Source organism: Parasteatoda tepidariorum, chromosome 3, assembly GCF_982258835.1.
Source record: "Parasteatoda tepidariorum strain Cologne lab strain chromosome 3, Ptep-v5.0, whole genome shotgun sequence".
NCBI lineage: Eukaryota > Metazoa > Arthropoda > Arachnida > Araneae > Theridiidae > Parasteatoda > Parasteatoda tepidariorum.
In genome coordinates this window covers 11,970,126-11,988,494 of record NC_141757.1, presented here as the reverse complement: position 1 = coordinate 11,988,494, position 18,369 = coordinate 11,970,126, and the positions used below count along the sequence as shown (strand labels likewise).

General features: G+C 32.2%; 2 protein-coding genes across 2 annotated transcripts in view; both read right to left on the bottom strand.

The window, feature by feature from the left end:
* The window catches only part of LOC122268427 (adhesion molecule nephrin), a 161,471-nt gene that overhangs the window by 98,144 nt on the left and 44,958 nt on the right, over nt 1-18,369 (bottom strand). The gene's annotated exons all lie outside the window — the stretch shown is intronic.
* LOC147812762 (ATP-dependent DNA helicase PIF1-like) lies at nt 5,732-6,484 on the bottom strand. The gene has a single exon (XM_087158526.1). It carries the CDS (start codon nt 6,482-6,484, stop codon nt 5,732-5,734), a length of 753 nt encoding a protein of 250 aa, XP_087014652.1.

Genomic DNA, 18,369 nt, shown 5'->3' with positions numbered 1-18,369 from the left:
AATATATTTACAAATTGGAAATCCAAATGCTCTGTACATATTTTAAAACTAGTTTAATCAAATTGAAACTTCCGATTCAATAACTTTGTGAATCATAAACATGGTTTAATAATTTTGAACATGGAGATCAAACGATTTAAATAGAATTAGTTTATTCCGTTTGACAGTTATGTTTTCACAAAGTTTAGATACGATACTTTATTTATGAAGTATGGCGCCAATTTTGACATGCTGGCATTTAATACACGAACACAGCAAATCAGACGTAAATTCAAAAGGTTTATTTAAAGTAAATAATCTGGTCGTATCGCAATTAAGATGCACTTTTCAATTGTTCTATTATATGTTGCTTACACTTAAATTTCTAAAATGTACTTTTAAATTACTTTGATACTAAGGCACTCTTTTCAGAAAATAACTATATTGCAAATTATTTTTTTATCGAACTACCTATTTATAATTTGAATAAATATAATTTAAGATGCAATTATTTTAAAATTTTAGGTTAATTGGATCAAAATATTAAATAAAAACTTAAATGCTACTTAACACAATATAAATAGTAACTTAATAACTTAAATACATTAAAAATAGTTTATCTTCAATGTTAAGTCATAAATGAAATCAATAAAATTTTTAAGTGTCAAATATTACGATTTAGTTTCATATTCTTAAGTATTTTCAGATGAAAACTACTCACAATTAAACAATTTAACCATCATTTATCATTATATCTTTTCTAAACAGTTTTATAAAATTAAAAAGTGCAATTGTATAATTGAATGTTAAGCGATTGATTAAAATGCATTTTATTAAAAATTTTGTACTTGAAATATTGGTGACCTTTGAAATGCCTAATTTTATTATTATTGTTCAGCATTCTCTTATTTAACTTTCAACTCAAAAATTAATAACAAATTATTTTTCAACTTTATGCTAAAAAAGTTCGAATTCCTTTATTACACTTTTAATACTTCCAAACGGAATGTAAAAACAAAAATTTAAAGTAAAACATTTTGTTCTTTTATTTCTTGGCGTTTTCAAAAAATTATAGATGAAATGTAATTATAAGTATTTAACATAATTTACAATAATTTTTTGTACTAATAACCTCCATATAAAAATACAATATAAGCAATTTTGTAACCTATATTAATATCGCGCAGTAAAATATTCCAGCTATGTTCTTATCTAATGCAGTGAAAAAATTAAAAAGCAAAAATAGTTTAGGTAATTATGAATTATGGTTTGCAAACAATTTCCTTCAAATATTCAATCACGAAAATGTTTAAATAATATCATTCCTTCAACTCAAAATGAAATAACTTTTGGAAGTGGTGTTGGATTTAATATGGCTATTTTAAATACCAGGCTATTAAATTTTACACTGACTACATAAAATAGAATAATTAAATCAAGAGTTCTCTTCGAGGTTCCGATTGGTTCGAGTCCCTTGCCGTTAAAATAAACGCGGGAGTGTTTCGTAGTTACACTTCTCCAAACTTCCGTCAAAAAGCTCCATGAAGGCAAATTTCTCTCCCTTCTTGAAGGAGTTCCCTTGTCTTCTGGATTACGTTTAAAATTACAAGACTATGGAGTTGAACAGTTGTAGTCAAAAACTCTAAATTGGATTGGCTGTTCAACGACGGTTAATAAAATTAAATTAAATACAAGGCTATCAGCCGTACTGGCTCATGAGAAATCCTCTACGAAGGCAATTTTCTTCCACTACTTGAACCAGGAGTTACCTTGTCTTCTGGATTGGGTTCAAAATTACGACGCTAAGAAGCTGAACATCGGTAGCTGTAGAGCCAATATTGGATTGGTTGTTCAACGATGGTTATAAAAGAAAAATACAAGGCTGAAAAGGAGAATAATTACAATGAAGCAAGATGGAGCCGTGACGGCTCAGGGGATAGAGCATTCGCCTTCCAATGAGGTGAACCGGGTTCGAATCCCAGCTATGGCTGATCGATACGAATCCGGCTTGCACCGACCACAGTGCTGACGTGAAATATTCTTAGCGGTAGACGGATCATGGGTTAGAGTCCCTTTGCCGTCAGGCTAGCCGTGGGAGGTTCCCGTGGTCTTCCTCTCCAGGTAACGCAAATGAGGGTTAGTTCCATCAAAAAGTCCTCCACGAAAGTAAATTTCTCCCAATACTTGATCCAGGAGTTCCCTTGTTTTCTGGATTGGGTTCAAAATTACAAGGAACTGGAGTTGAACATTAGATGTCGTATACCCAGAAATTAGGTCTGCTGTTCAACGACGGTTATAAAATAAAAAGAAACAAGACGAGAAGAAAAATTCGTTAAATTTTATGCACGTAATTTTGACTTTTCTAAGTAAGTGCTATCATTAACACTAATGCATTATTACAGTTTTTTTTCCGTTTTTCTTATGAAAAAGTATATTAGATTGTGATGTAGGTGATTTGGAAATAAAATAGCGTAAATGATACAAAAAGGTCAAAACATCAGAAAATATAAGTAATTGAGTGTAGTTTTCCGGAAAAAAAATCACAAATGGATCAAAATAGAAGCTGTAATTTAGACTATGAATACGTCATTAAGATCATTACGTATATGCTAAATGACTGCAACTTGCATTACCTCCAATGATTAAATTACGTAAAAAAGCTGAGAATTAAAATGACACATAGGTGACTGCAATTTTTATACCTTTTCCGGTGCTGATGATTAGCCTCGAAACCATAAGGAATAACGATTTCTTTTTTAATTTCGTCCGCTATTTACGAGCGAAACGAACTATTACAAGTCTGCGGAGTTGAACAGTTTATATACTAATCCAGATTATACACAAAATAATTCTAGTTTTTTGATATTTATAATTTCGCGTGGAAAAATTTCTAAATTCTAACATAAAACTGAATTTCCTGGATTAAGTAAATAAATTTGCAATGTTTTGTGTTTTAAAAGTCCACTTTAAGGATTTCATTTATTGTTTAGATTACAGCCTTTCAACATTTTTGTAAAATATTTGCATTAAATCCGCTTAAAATTAAAAAAAATATTTTTTTTTATTGAAAGTTTAAAAAGAATCAAATATTTTAACATTATCAAAATTCCATAAAAGAATTTTTTTTTTAAATATTTACTCATATTTCATATGTAGCTCTTTCTAATAAATTAAAAATCTTCCTTAAATTCTAAAATAAAAACTAGAGTAAATTAAATTAAAATTCTCTACATTTTTGATAATGCAAGTACTTTTCCACTTGCTTCAAAATTTATAAAGGTGAAAATAGTCTATGTGTTTCGAGCGCTAAGAAATGGGAGCACATTTTCTCGACTCGTCAGTAGATAACAAACAAGATAAACCAAATGTAAGACATTTCCATCATTAAAAAATGTTGTAAACGGAAAATAAAAATAATAATGATAGTGAGACCCAAAACCAATGAAAACAGAAACCATGGTAGCCCAGGGATACAATTCAGTACGAAATGCATATCCAAGCAAAATTTCGGCATTAGCGAAATTATACCCATGTTTCCAACAATATGATGAAATAGATGCTTTATCAAATTTTTCATGACGGACATGACGGACGGAAATAGTAGTTACAATGTCAACCCTCATCTATGAAAATGTACCCCGACAGAGAATCGAGTTGATATGTCTTATATACTAGTGAATTGGAATTGTATTTTTGTAGTGGTAGATGGCATTACAGTACTCCCCCACCAGAATTTTGTCTGATAGAATTCGATGAACGGACACCACTAGTTGATTTATTGCTGTTTTGGTGAGAAGTCGGGAAAGCTGTATTAAAACCACCGTACTTTTAAATGCTGATCATGAGAGCTGTATTAAGTTCACGGTTGTGGTCTCTCCGGTGTTGCGATTAGCAGTCGAGTGAATATAGGCCGACGTTGTGTGTGATCGAGACTGAGTAGCAACAGCGCGAAGAGGTGGACATTGTCGCAGTCACAAGTTAATTGTTCAATGGGGACCATACATTGTAGCAGGCGTGTTCAAATCGAAGCTGGAGTTTCTGTCAAGGCACATCACGTCCGAAGGTCACCAACGTGGGGATAGTAGTCATCGACAATGTCAACCTTCATTTATGGAAAGATACCCCAACATAGAATCAAGTTAACATGTCTTATATACTAGTGAATTGGAATTGTATTTTTGTAGTGGTAGACACACTACAGACATATTTATAGCGTTCCTTCAGTCTAAATTTTTAAAAGCGTCTGGTTTACCCCAAGGTAACCAAAGTTAAATTGGAAAAGTATTAGGTAACAGATTTTCAAGGAAGATAAGACCCTTAAGGCAGTTAATTTGGTTGTTAGGTTTAAAAATGAATTCAAAACCGAAACGGCGCAAGTTAAAAGCAATTTTTGTTGCAAAGCAACAAGGATTTGAATAAGACAGCACAATCTATTAAGTTCAGCTAAAGCTGAATATAGATGCGTTAAATCCATTATTGACAGCAAGCAATATCAAGAAGTCATGCTCAAAATTTTCAAAAAGACGGGGGTTAAAGGTTAAATGCTTGAAACGAAAACGAGGAAATATTCTAACAATTAGGAAGATTAGAACTAAAATGAAAGTGGCAACATGTATACGATAAACGGAGGTGGAAAATGATACGTTATTTAAACATCGAAAACCGCTCTGTAGCAGAATCGCTGCGACACGGCGACATTGTCGCAAAACGTTACGTTTCTTGCAGAAAGATTTTTCTTTTGAAAAATATAAAATTCTAATTTTCTTTTCAACAGAGATTTACACGTAATATTTGAATCATGGATTCAGATAATCACTTTTTGACGTGTTCAATTTATGCCGATAGTATCGTAAATCGTTGTAATGCATTTTCGGCGGTTATTAATATTGATTCTCACGTGGTTTTTAACTATCCCGATAAATTTCAAACGATATGAAAATGCGAATCGCGCATTTCAGAATTTACTTCTTTAAGGAATGATTCTATCGAACTTTCGGCATTTATTGCTATTGATTTCTTCATAATATTTAAATCCGATATTTTTTATGCGATATTATTTAATGCAACAACCTAATCTCGAAACGAAACACGCATTTGAGTATTTTGTCGTCGATCTTTTTTTCGGCAATAACTACTACGGATATCATGATTTTTAATTATTTTTTTTATTGTGATGACTATTTACAAAATGCGAAGAAGGAAATAATTAGTGCGTTCTCCACCCCCACCCCAATAAAATGCTAGAATATCACCCATATTATTAGAATGAAAAGTTATTCCACGTTCAATTAAAAAAGCATATATAGTATTTTTTTTTGTAAACACAACGCTTTTATTATTTTAAACCAGCGGGTGACCGAGCTCCGCTCGGAGAAAACAGGTATCGAAGCTAACTCGAAGATTTAAATTTTCAATTGTGATTTATCAAAACAATACATGCCATAAGAAAATTTGTGAAACCATTGGTGAAAAGATAACCGGTTAAAGTGCACCATTGTAAACTATCTAAACAAAGTTAGAGTTTGGAAAGGGAACTATTCTATACAAAGGTAAAGTTTGAAAAGTCATAGGAAATAAAATGTAATTGATAACAAAAAATTATACAGTTAAAGAAATGGTACAAAGTGAGCAGTGTAAAGATTGAACTGTGTTGAAGTTCAATATTTTTGACAAATTTATTTAGAAAAACCAAACATATATACATATATAAGAAACATATTATAAACCTATAACAGCATAAACATAATAAACATTAATCATCGATTGCGAAGTCTTCCATGTTGTCCAGGTAGTTTCTTGTTGGAGAGGTAGGTGCGGCTGGTGAGTTTCTCTTGTTCAGGACTTCCTTCCATACGACATTTCGGGTGTGGGTTGGATTCTCAGGAGGCAGCAGGACCTTCAACACACTTTGACGCTTGACTCTTGAAAACGCGACGTAGAGCATTCCGTGCACGAAGACCGTCGTGAGGAGAAGCACGCCGACGAATTCGAATGTTTGGCCTTGTGACTTGTGTATCGTAATGGCGAATGCTGGAGTAACTGGGAATTGGTGCCGTTGCATAGTTGCGCCAAGCTGTGATTTGCTGGAGTCGAGCGTGATCCTTGGAAGGTGTACTTGTCGGCCTGCGTGTTCACCGGTGATGATCTTAGCCTTGATGATGTTGTTGCAAAGTTCGGTGACAATCAATCGTGTTCCGTTGCAAATTCCTTCAGAGACGTCCAAGTTTCGGAGAAGCATGATGATGGCGTTCTTCTTGAGCTTCAGATTGTGTGGAGGCAAGTCGGCGATGTTGATCGAGTTCAGGAATTCAGGCGCGAATTGAATTCCCCCGTCATGTTGATCCTTTACCGAGTCGAAACTTGTGTATGTCTTCTCTTCGCCTGGAAGCATAGTGATAATCTGCTCGTTGATCTTGTCCTTATCGTCGTTCAAAGGTGCAAGAATAGCGCGATTCTTCATTGCTTCGTAGTTCCCACTTCTAAAGGCATGGTCCGAAGATTTCATCGATGAGGTTACCACCAGAGCGAATTTCTTCTGGGACTTCTATTTCGCCGAGTTCATTCACTTCGAGTTCCCCGTCGCCGAGCTTTAGCAGGTATTTCGCGAATTCTTCTTCTTCGGGATCAACGCGCATGTTCAATGTTCCTCGTATTATCAGCTCTACGGAGTCTTTCATTACGGCGGCGTTGTTCCTCTAGGCGAATGTTGCGGCCCCTCATTGTTTCGTTTTTTCGTTTGCGGTATTTTACTCGTTGAGATGCATTAAGTTCCATCAATATATCCGACATTCGTTCCTTGCTACGCTGCTTGACTGCTCTTGTCGGGCGCAACGGCGTTATCATCGGGTCTTGGATATTCAAAGCGTGCATATTGGTCGAAGATGTGAAAGATGCGGCTTCAGATGGTCCCGACATGTTCAATTGGTCACTGTTCACAACGAATTCGTAAATTTGCTTCCGTTCATCCGCTTCTTGAAAATTCTTGTCCAGGAAAAGGCGTCGATGAGAGAGGTATTGTCGAGCATAAAAGACGATGTAAACTCCGCAGGAAGACGCGTCATCTTGGTGGTTGTAAGCGTTGCGAGGTTTCACGATGCATCCTTTCAGCTTTTCATTCGTAACAACGGTATTCAAAACGTGTCGCAGTATTTTTCTCAAAACAGCATCGATGGGCAGCGGGTTGTCGACTGGATCGCAGACTAATAGTTGACGTTCTCCATAGCTTGCTTCGTAAATTCCTAGCATCCAGTGCTCGCCTCTATCCATTTGAGCTCTCTGGTGAATGGGAATGAGTAGCACGTCGAATCCTTGTTGAACGCCGTATAGATAGTTGGAAGCCTTGTTCTGGTCGCTGATATCGTTGAGAAGAGCCATTCCTTCATAAGCGCCATCCGCTGTTGTAACGTAGAAGCGTGCGACAAATTCAGGGTGAAGTACGGCAACTTTGACGGTCGGGTAAGCTTGTTCGGCGTAATGGAGAAGCATTCTGACAATGACGGTATCTTCTAGTTGTCCATTTGCGGGTAGAATTGAGTTGATCGCTTGTTGTTCCAAAATTCCGGTTCCTTGAAGAATTTCATGTAGAGGTGCGTTCTGCATGTTGAAAATGTAGCTTGAAATCTGATGAATGTTGAAATGTCGGACTTTGTTGACGGTGATTTTAACACAAAAGTTAAACTTTTCTCCACTTTGATAAATGTAAACTAATGCGAACCTTACAATTAAATTATTAATTCCTTCGTATATTATTGGTTTAAGTTGTCGAAAATTAATATTTCAATTGTAAGGTTCGCATTAGCATACATTTATAAGAGTGGAGAAAAGTATCTATATCCATTATGGCGAACTAATAAAGTTTGAAAATATCCTATCTGTAACTCCGAACTGCTCGACCGTAGCCCTTCAAAACCGGCGCCAATCGATTCCTCGTGGCCAAAAACCCCAGACCCCCAAGTTTACCGGAGTTTATTAATTCTGGGGCGATTTTCGACTTGGCAACCATTCCTCGCATTATAGTATAAGATTAGTAACATATATGTTTATTATTATTAAAAGTATCTTGAAGAAAGATATTAGTGCTAGAGAGTTTTGTCGCAGATAGCTTGAAAAAAGTTTGCCACAGGGGAAAAAGTAGAGTTAAATTCTCACTTTTAAAATAAATTGTAATTATAAATGGTCTATTCTATATTCTTTACCCAAGAACATATCGCTGCTTCAAAACTAAAACGACACATCTGCAGACATTACACGTTTGCAGATGTGTCGTTTTAGTTTTGAATCAGCGATATGCTTATTACATACCTGTCAATTTATAGCAATTCCTTAGATAACATAATTGCACAACAATGACACTATTACTTGAATCGATTAAATCAGCAACATATTTCAGTCATTGAAAAATACTCATATAAAACCATTACTTTATTATTTATGTTTGTAGGACGACTTAGAATATTTTTATAACCATAACATCAAAAGAGGAAAATCTACTGAAGATGAAATAATCATTTCTTCAATATTTTAATTGACGTCGAAGATGGATTTTTACAAAAATCAAATATTTATACAAATTTTATTAAAATAAATATTTGCCTGCATATTCTTAAATTAAAATAACATTAGCAGTTTAATGAGCTAATTTCCAAAAAGAATTCAAAGACATCCTTAAAAGGTATTTAATTGGTAAGATTTTGAGAATTAAAAATGAAAAGGTATAAAATGTATTTATTTCAATAAAATTTTTACCGAAATACCATATTAGTTTATAAAAATCGTCCAAACGTTTAGTTGAGAAGTTACTTTCTAATCTTTATCATTAATTTGTAAGTATTAACCCAAGATAAAAATCTTGAAGGGAAGTTAGATGAGTAAGTCAATGCTAATTAGAAACGGTACCCTTAAATTTTATTTAGGTTTACCGTTACTAATTAGTGGGATAGTTTTATTTTAATTTACTGCTATTAATATTTAGCTATTTCTGGGAAAATTTTCAAAAAAAATGTTTGTAAATCTTTCTGATTAAATAGATGGCAATCTTTGTAAAAAAAACGCGAAAATAATTGGAGTTATAATTCTATTAAACATTAATACTAGATATATATTAAGGAGGACAATATTAAGTTCTTTGGTCATAATTTGACAAGGTTTACACAGAATGCTTTCTTAAGTATTTACATGCATTTTGTATGGGAAGCAAATTTTCCAGGACCATAACATAATGTATTTCTTATTTAAAATTGAAATGGTTTAACCTATACAAAATTCTATAAGCATTCTGAATACAAAATTACAAGACAAAATTACAGTTTTGAAGCATTTAAAATGGTGTATGAAAATTGCGTACAAGAATTTTAAAAAGCATTCAGTAATTTGTCGCTTAGTGCCTTAAATTTTAATGTTTTTTTGCTTTGTAGGTTTTATATGGCGGTTTAAGTTGACAAAAATATAATATTATAGTTATAAATACAGATAAATAGTAATAAATAGTAAATTTTTGCTTATAACAGTACTCGTCAAATATTAGTTAATCTCTAAAAATAAAAATGATGAAAGAAATAGCCAATTGGAGTGAAATATAACCAGAAATATTTCCCCACATGCCGGGCATGTATATACTTTCCAAAATAAATATTTAATACTAAGATCTTTTGACTCTTTAAAATAAACATCGCCAAATATGAAAACAGCGTATAAATTATAAATTGTTGTCATACTTGTCAGAGTTCATTCTTGTTAGGCAAACAATATGCAAATAATTAAAGAAAAAAGTTACTTTTTATGAAAAAGAAACGTTAATAAGCTTAAACATCTATCTTATTATATAAAACGCTAATACGTACGTACGTATGTATGTATCAATAAAACCGATGATATTTCTTTTCTCGCGCTGGCAACAGTTTTCATTTTTAATTGATTGGATTCGGCGCGCAAGAGCACGTACTGAGCAACCAGATAACAATAACCAGAGTGAGCATTATCACATTGTTCAATTCAGATTCATGCACTAAAAACATGACAATATTTAATTTAAACTCAATTAGGAATTAATTGAAGTGAGAATGCTTCAAAAGGCCGCTGTTGAATTGATATTTTTCTACTGGAAGCTACCTAAACGTCTAAAAAACGTTTAAGTGTTTGTATTGAATGCATTGAATATTTTTAAATTTCGCGTTTATTTATGCATTGAATTTTCACGTTTTAAAATGCAGAATATTAGTGAAGCAATATTTGATAATTTATTTTGCTAATATGTCTCTTATTTAGCTAATGTTTTGATTTTTTCACCATGTACAGTCCGCAAAAAAAAAAAACGAATCACCCTGAATAACTTTCGTTCTAATGATCGGATTTTCACGAACTAAGTGTCAATCTTAATGGTTCCTGGGGGTGACCTCAAATATGTTAATTAATTAGTGCTAACTATTAATTAAGTTACGAAATCAGACACAAAAACGTACTTTCTCTGAATAAACATATAATTTTTTTTACATATTTGGAATCTAGACCCTTGAATTAGTGGGGGTAGATAAAATTTCAAAAAAATTGGGTGGTAAATTGGGCCGCAATAAATGTTTATATATTTGGCGATAGTCCAGAAAACCGCCAAAAAAAGTCGCCTGCGCAAATAAATATTTTAAGATAACCCATTGACTAATTCAAAAGAGGAGTGCTTAATTTTACTAGGTTGCTACGCAACCAAACTCTGATAGTAAAAAAATTTAAATGATGTTCAGTGATTGCTCGGAGGGGCTTAATTTATTGTTAATAGAAAATATCTCGAAGTTTTCAGGCCATAAACAATTTTTTTAGGGGATTTCTGTCCAAAAAGCAAAAAAAATATTATTTTAATCTCCTTTGAAAAGTAAATTTGAATCGATTTATAAATTATTTATGATAGTTTTTAGAATTTAAATACATGAACTTTTTATCTGATATTGTTTAGATTACACTGTTTTTACTATATTTATTTGAGGACTTTATACTAAAATAAAATGAGCATAACTTATTATAGCTATATACAAAATTTTAGGGATAATCATTTTTACAGTTTTAATCGAGTCTTCTAGGCAAGATAATTTGAAGGAAAAAAAAGTGCTTGAAAAATAAAATGTAGATTGTATAATAATTCTAATGCACATTCACAAGGCTTTCTATAATTTACGATATTTCTTTTTTCTATAACTCAAGAAATTGCTGAATGTTTAGTGGCATTTTAAAAAGTTTGAAATATGTTATGTTTAAGAATAAGATATTGAAATAATATGTTGCAAATTGTAGGATTCATTGCTTAAAAAATCGCTTCATTCTACTAGATATTTAGGTTACATCGTTTCCTTTGGATAAAGATGATTAGCAAATAGCATCCTCATGTTTCGATACATTCTGAAACTTATACGTTCGCAAATTCACCATAAAATGTCGCACAGCATATTCTTCAATTACGATAAGCTACATTTACCACCAAATACTGCTACTATGGTTATTTTTGCTTTCTTATATATATCTGATGATCTCTTTTTAAACAGAGCTCGTAAGATCCTTAAGATACTGAAATGGGGGCACAAAAACTTAAGAGATAAAATATTTAATTTCATTAACTCAAAATATCTGGTGTCAAAATGTTAATTTTTAAGTTAAATATAACTTTTACAATATTGATGTTCTTACATTTTTAAAGACCATATGAATCCTGATAAAATATTAAAATGCATATGTTTACTTTAACTAGTGTAAAATCCTTATCAAAATAATGATCAAGACAAGACCCAAATGTAAAACAGTATAATTGGCGATAAAAACTCAACTGGCTTCAAAACATATGAAGAGGGAAGTAAAAGTCGACATGTTTCGAGTTTTCAAATATAATCGCCCATTCTCAAGACTTGTCAGGCATGGATAACTTGTGACTTTTATTATTGGACGCTCAAAACATGTCTATTTTTATTATCATCTATTATTTTTTAAAATCAATGAAGTTTTTATACACTGGTTATCATAAATTAAGGAAAAATCACAAAAATAGCGATAACTCTTTCAAAAGTAAGCCAAACCGTGCAAAATTTGCATATGTTGTCCACTAAGAGTAGCTGAGTAAAATTGCAATATGCAAATTAGTGGCGCTGCACTCGGCTTACGTCATCTGCCTGGAGCATAAAAGTCCAAGTTTGAGAGAAAGCACACAAATTTTACTGTGATTGCGACATTGAAAATCTGAGATAGCCAATTCGTAATAATGACCTCTAGGCATCATTTGCCTGAAGAACTACGATGGAGAGCCATCGGGAGACTAGAGGCAGGGCAGAGTCAATCAGAAGTGGCCAGATGGCTAAATGTGAGTCCATCTGTGGTTCATAGACTTTGGAGGCAATTTCAAACCACAGATTCGGCATCTAGGAGGTTCAGTCAAGGACGGCCAACTGTTACGACCAGTGCCGATGACCGATATTTGACATTAATTGCACGCAGGAATAGAACCGCTACTCCGACACATCTTAGATCCTCTCTTGCTGCAGCCACCGGAAGGTTGGTGTCAACGTCAACTGTGCGCAGAAGGCTCCACGAAGGTGGTCTGTATGCGAGACGACCAGCCATTTGCGTGCCGCTCACATCACGCCATAGGAGAGACCGTTTGCAGTGGGCCCGACAACATGTCCACTGGACGTCAGATCAATGGAGGCCTGTTCTCTTTACGGATGAGTCCAGGTTTAGTCTAGAAAGTGACAGTAGACGTTATTTGATATGGAGAGAACCTGGGACCCGTTATCATCCATCAAACATCCGTGAAAGAGATGCATACGGAAGAGGCAGTGTCTGTGTTTGGGGAGGCATATCCTTAGGAGGGCGCACATACCTCCATGTCTTTCCAAGGGGAACCGTGAATGCTCAGGTTTATCGAGACAACATCCTTGATGCTTATGTGCGCCCATATGCCGGGGCAATTGGTGATTGCTTCCTGTTACAGGACGATAATGCAAGACCACACAGAGCTCGCATTGTTGATGATTATCTTCAACAGGAAACAATTACTCGCATGGAGTGGCCAGCTCGATCCCCGGACTTGAATCCTATCGAGCACGTTTGGGATGCTCTAGGGAGGCGTGTATCTGCCATCAATCCGCCCCCTCAGACCCTTGCCACGCTTGCAACTGCTTTACAAGAGCAATGGCTCTCACTTCCTATTGAACTGATAGACCGCATAATTGAAAGCATCACACATCGCTGTTTGTGCTGTATTGCTTCTAGAGGCAATCATATTCCATATTAAAGGTACTTTTTCTATTGCAAACCGATACTTCCAATTTGTTTATTTTATACATGTGCTAATTTCTATACTACTATTAATGTCTGATAATTTCTTTTTATGTTGTTTAATACCTTACTATGTGTTGTATATTGTGGGTAAGTTTCATAAAATTCCATGTGTAATTTCTTGAGTTATCGCGATTTTTGTGAATTTTCCTTAATTTATGATAACCAGTGTATTTTCGATTCAGTTTCTTGGGATTATCCATTTAGTTACACAACATACTAAATTATTTCACTCGATATTAAAATAAGTTTTACATATATTATAGGCACAGGTTCTTAGATTGAAAAAATAATAATTCACTACATTGTAAAAAAATTAATGCAGCAAAAAAAAAATTTTTTTTTTTGCTGCAAGCCTTAACATTTTAGTTTAAGGTCATAAGAAAATTCCGTTTACAATTGAAATTTCAAAAGTCGAATGTGAAAATGGAATGTCCCCTAGTACCAGGAATCGAAATTAAATAGTAACAAGGACAACGTTTTAAAACAAGTTAGCGTTTCCGTCCTACTCGAGGTTGTTTGAAAAGGTATTTTTTATATATCGATTCCAAAGTTTATTCTACATATGTTTCAGGGTATACTTTCGGAGTATTTCGATCGAGTTTATTTTTACACCCTTATTTGCTTAAAATTATTAAATAATTTACTTAAAATAAATTATTCAAGCTACATGATTTAATGCATTTATAGTATAATAATAAACGGAGCTTCCGACGCATATCCTTAACCTTAATACCGCTATCATTAAATAAATGGAATAAGCTTAGATAAATAATAAAAGTTAATTTTTCCCTCGTGTAATTTTCAAGGAATAATATGTTTCGATCAAACAGATTTCATTCTGGAAATAGCGAAATTATTGAGTAGGTCCCTTGAAGCAATATCATTCTTATCCTCTTTTGACGAAATATAGGAAAAATTAGTTTTCACAGTTTCTGTAAAAAGTATGTTAGCCTACTTGCAACGTTTTTTTTTTTTTTTAAATTTTTTTATTAAAATAAGGTCGGAAATTGTGTATTGTGTGCACAGCTTCGGAATCCTTACAAATTTCAATTTTTAGTATTTCCTGATTAACAAAATAAGGCATTTTCCTTATAACAAATTATACTACAATAATATCTTGGAAATCATGCTAAAGTAAAAAATTAAACAAAATAGTTTAGTATATTATCAGAAAAAAAATCTACTTGGTATCATAAAGAGTAAATGATATAATGAAATAATTAGCGAATCACACGTGGTCAGATAATTAAAAATTTAATTTCACAACTAAGATAGTAGGACGACATTTAAGATACTGAGATATTTTAAGACACTAAAAAAATTGCTTACGTATTCCACAGCTTTTTTTGTTCGGTATCTTTATCCACTTTGTAGTGACTTATAAAACATCAACACTATTTTAGATAATCTAAGTTGAAGTCACAAGAAACAAAAAAAAGAAGACAATCAATAGTTTATATTCTTTTTTCAAAAAAATAGTATGCTAAGTAAATAATCAGCTGTTTTGCATTAAATAATTTTAAACAGCTGAATGTTTTTAATTTCTTAACAAGGTTTTATTCTTAGCTAGCAGACAATAATTCTTTAAAAAAAACTTGACTATAATTTGAAAAGGAAACCTAAATTAAAGAAAATCTAAATTAAAGTTCTAAAAAAATTATTAGTATATTAATGCAGAAATAATAAACGTAAAATGGAAAAGAATAAGAATTTTAAAATGTTAAAATTTTATTAAATAGTTGGTAAAATAGTTCTGCGATACACTTCCGGAAATTTCTTTTAAGATTAGGATGATATAGGGTAAACCAACAAATGAAGGAGCATTTCATAGATATTTCTTAGAAATAAGATTTTAAACGTTTTAATTTAGATTGATTGGTAAGAGTAGCTTACTACCTAACAATAGGAAGTCCTTTAACAATGCATTTAGTTATCTGGTCTTTGAGTCATCTCTGGAAAAAGTTTTGAATTTGTTAGTATCTGTTCAACGCCTTGTTTCTTTGACAAAATTATAAGGTCAGTGTTTGTTGATATCCGTTTAAACTACAATTAATTGCATATAATAATGCTTTTTCTTTTCATTGTGAAAAGAAGAATTCAAAATATGGTCATTGAAGTTACGTTTTATTTATTTTAAGCATCATAACATAAGCAAGTACTGAGATTAGGGGGTGTTTATTAACTGGATTACAGAACAATGAAAAACCAATGTATAAACAAGTGTTCCTTTCCTGGGATTTTTTCAAGTTAATGAAAATAAAAGGAAAATTTTAATTTTCTTGTACCTTTTGTCATATTATAAATCAAAATTATGTTAAAAATAAAAAAAAACAACTTCTAACTAATGAAGGAACAGGCATGTTCCTTCACTGAGAATAGATTTCCCAGTGAATGAATAGTATGTGTGAAATATGTTTTTACTTGGATAATTAGTAGTTCAGCGACATAGAGGACTCCTAAAATTCAGTTAAATGTTGTATGAAAAGTTCCTATAACTATTTCATTTAAATATGCAAATTTAATTGCTAAATTTATTTCAAGAATTATAATAATAATTAATTTATTATTTATCTTTTTAAATGCAGTGATTAGTTATTACATCATACCTTAGACTCCTTAATAAACTATGTTTATTAACTAAATATAACAACTAAATATAATAATAAAAGCTTGAATGGAATCTTTGCAGGATTTTGTGCCAATAATTAGCTAAATTATTATCCTATTGTCGTCTTTAATGTCCTAACGGGAACTGGTAGGAAAAATCCATTTAAAGACAATTATCTAGGTGAAAAATGGGTGAAGTTTTTTTAAGGTGACATCCACCGATAACTCAGTGTAATGCGAAGATAATTTCAAAAGGCAAAACTTCCCTTAGAGAATAATATTCGAAATACTGGTTTTAAGATCTTCAGAGAATATTTAGGAGGGAAGTAGCCCTGGCATCCTTTTATAAAGTGATTGCATTTACAATGCGAATGAAACAAGAGTTGAATACTGCCCTTAAACGGAAAAAATCTGCGGCCTTAAAAATTATAAGGATTTATATTCTAAAGTACCTAGGAAAGAAAAAGTACCTCCATTGGTAGTTTTTCCTTACAGAAGAATTCGTAGAGATATTACAGAATCAGTCCCTGCTACATATTTCATTGGAAAAAGCTATTCATGAAATGAAACGATGACCGCAGCAACATTTTACAAATATATTGCAAATGTTTCTACCCATGGCTAATTAAAAATGCAATCAAATTCCTAATTTTGCTTCTTCTGGATAGGTATAAATCTCATATCAATTTGAAACTGAGCAAGTTTTGTTCCTCAAAACAAATTTTCTGGTTTAGTTTTCTACGTAATTCTTGGAAATCTCGTTAGATCTTGAAAACAAAAGAATTGTAAAACAATATGTCTAGAAAATTTTACATCCATTTTTAAATAAGATTTGAGGCATCAACTGATGAAGTTAAAATGCTTTTATGAAATGCGATATTTTTTCATTCGATGTAGAAAACGTTGACTGTAACAAATGCATGCAAAACAGACACCAAGAGTTAATGAGCAAGACAACTTATCAACAAAACACATGCTTCGAGAATAACGATGCGCTATTTTTTCAGAAGCTTGAGAAGGAAATCTCACAAGTTATGTTGCAAATTTTTGAAGGATCATTGACAGAAAAGTTTAATCTCCCAAATATCCAATAGCCTGCGCTTTTCTCAATATTGAAGAATTTATTTCAAAAAGAACAATTGTATAATCAAATTTTGGCTCTGAAGCTGAGACAACTAACATTAATAATGAAAGTATCTTGAAAACCGATTTTGAGATAAGTCCTCTTTAGGCATTGTTAGTTGCAAAAACGATTGGTTTCATAAGTAACTACTAGATCTAAGTCAATGAGAGATGGGTTTTACTCAAACTTCGAAACTCCTTTTTCTCATTTATTATCCAGTGAGGAATTCTGGAAATGGAACTGGAAAATCAAAAGAAATTTCGAAGATACATTTACATTGGCCAAAAATTTGGAAAAAAGAGGAAGGTTAAATCAAAAGAAAAAGATATAAATTACTCATGACGAAGAGAAAAAAAATACTTAAAAAGATTTAAAAAAAAAGCTTAAAAAATATGAGGAAAAAATTAAACAAAAAATTGATCGAATTATAATAATAATAAAAACATCATCAGATTACACAATGATAAACATTCATAATTTAGAACGGACTATTAAACTGTGAGAAAAAAATGAAAACATTTTTTTAAAATTATGTATTCAAACATATTTTACTTTCCATTCCATGACTGAAAAAAAAGTAAAATTTTCCACATTAACTATGGTTATATGTCGTAATACCAAGAAAAATCTTGTTTTTAGACATTTTTGTGGTCTATGGATTCCTAACGAGCATTAAACATTATCAAAATTAAGTGTTCATTCTCTGGAAAATTTAGTGTTTATTCACTGGTAAGAACTGTTCCTTCACTTGGTCATCTTACTACTTATTATTTAAACCAGCGGTTCTTAACCTATGGGTCGCGACCCAAAATTGGGTCACGAAGCATATTTCTTGGGTCGCGCTGAGTCGAACCAAAAAAGTTGGTATTACTTATTATTTGGTGTATTACTAACATCTCCTAGAAGAAGTCATTGTGGCTTACTCAGCCTAATTTTGACTTTTTTTTGGGTCGCGACATGAACATATTTCTCAAATTTGGGTCGCGGCTTAAAAAGGTTAAGAAGCACTGATTTAAACCACCAAAAGCTTAAAACAATATTATGTAAGTTATCTAACTTTTTTTTACATAATTTGCATTTAATAACAAATATGTCGAAACCATCATTTAGCTAAAATTACAAATTTTGAAATTTTTATGAATTTTTTTAAAGGCAAGCTAAGCTTAAGTGTTCCTTCATTGTTTAGTTTACCCTATAAGATGTTGAGAAATTTGCGATGTTGTGAGAGATGTTTAAAAATGTTGACTACGTATTTTTATTAATATTTATAAAATATATATTCAAGAAATTGATAAATATATAATTCCAAATCTATGCATACGTATGTATATTATTAAAATTGTATCAGT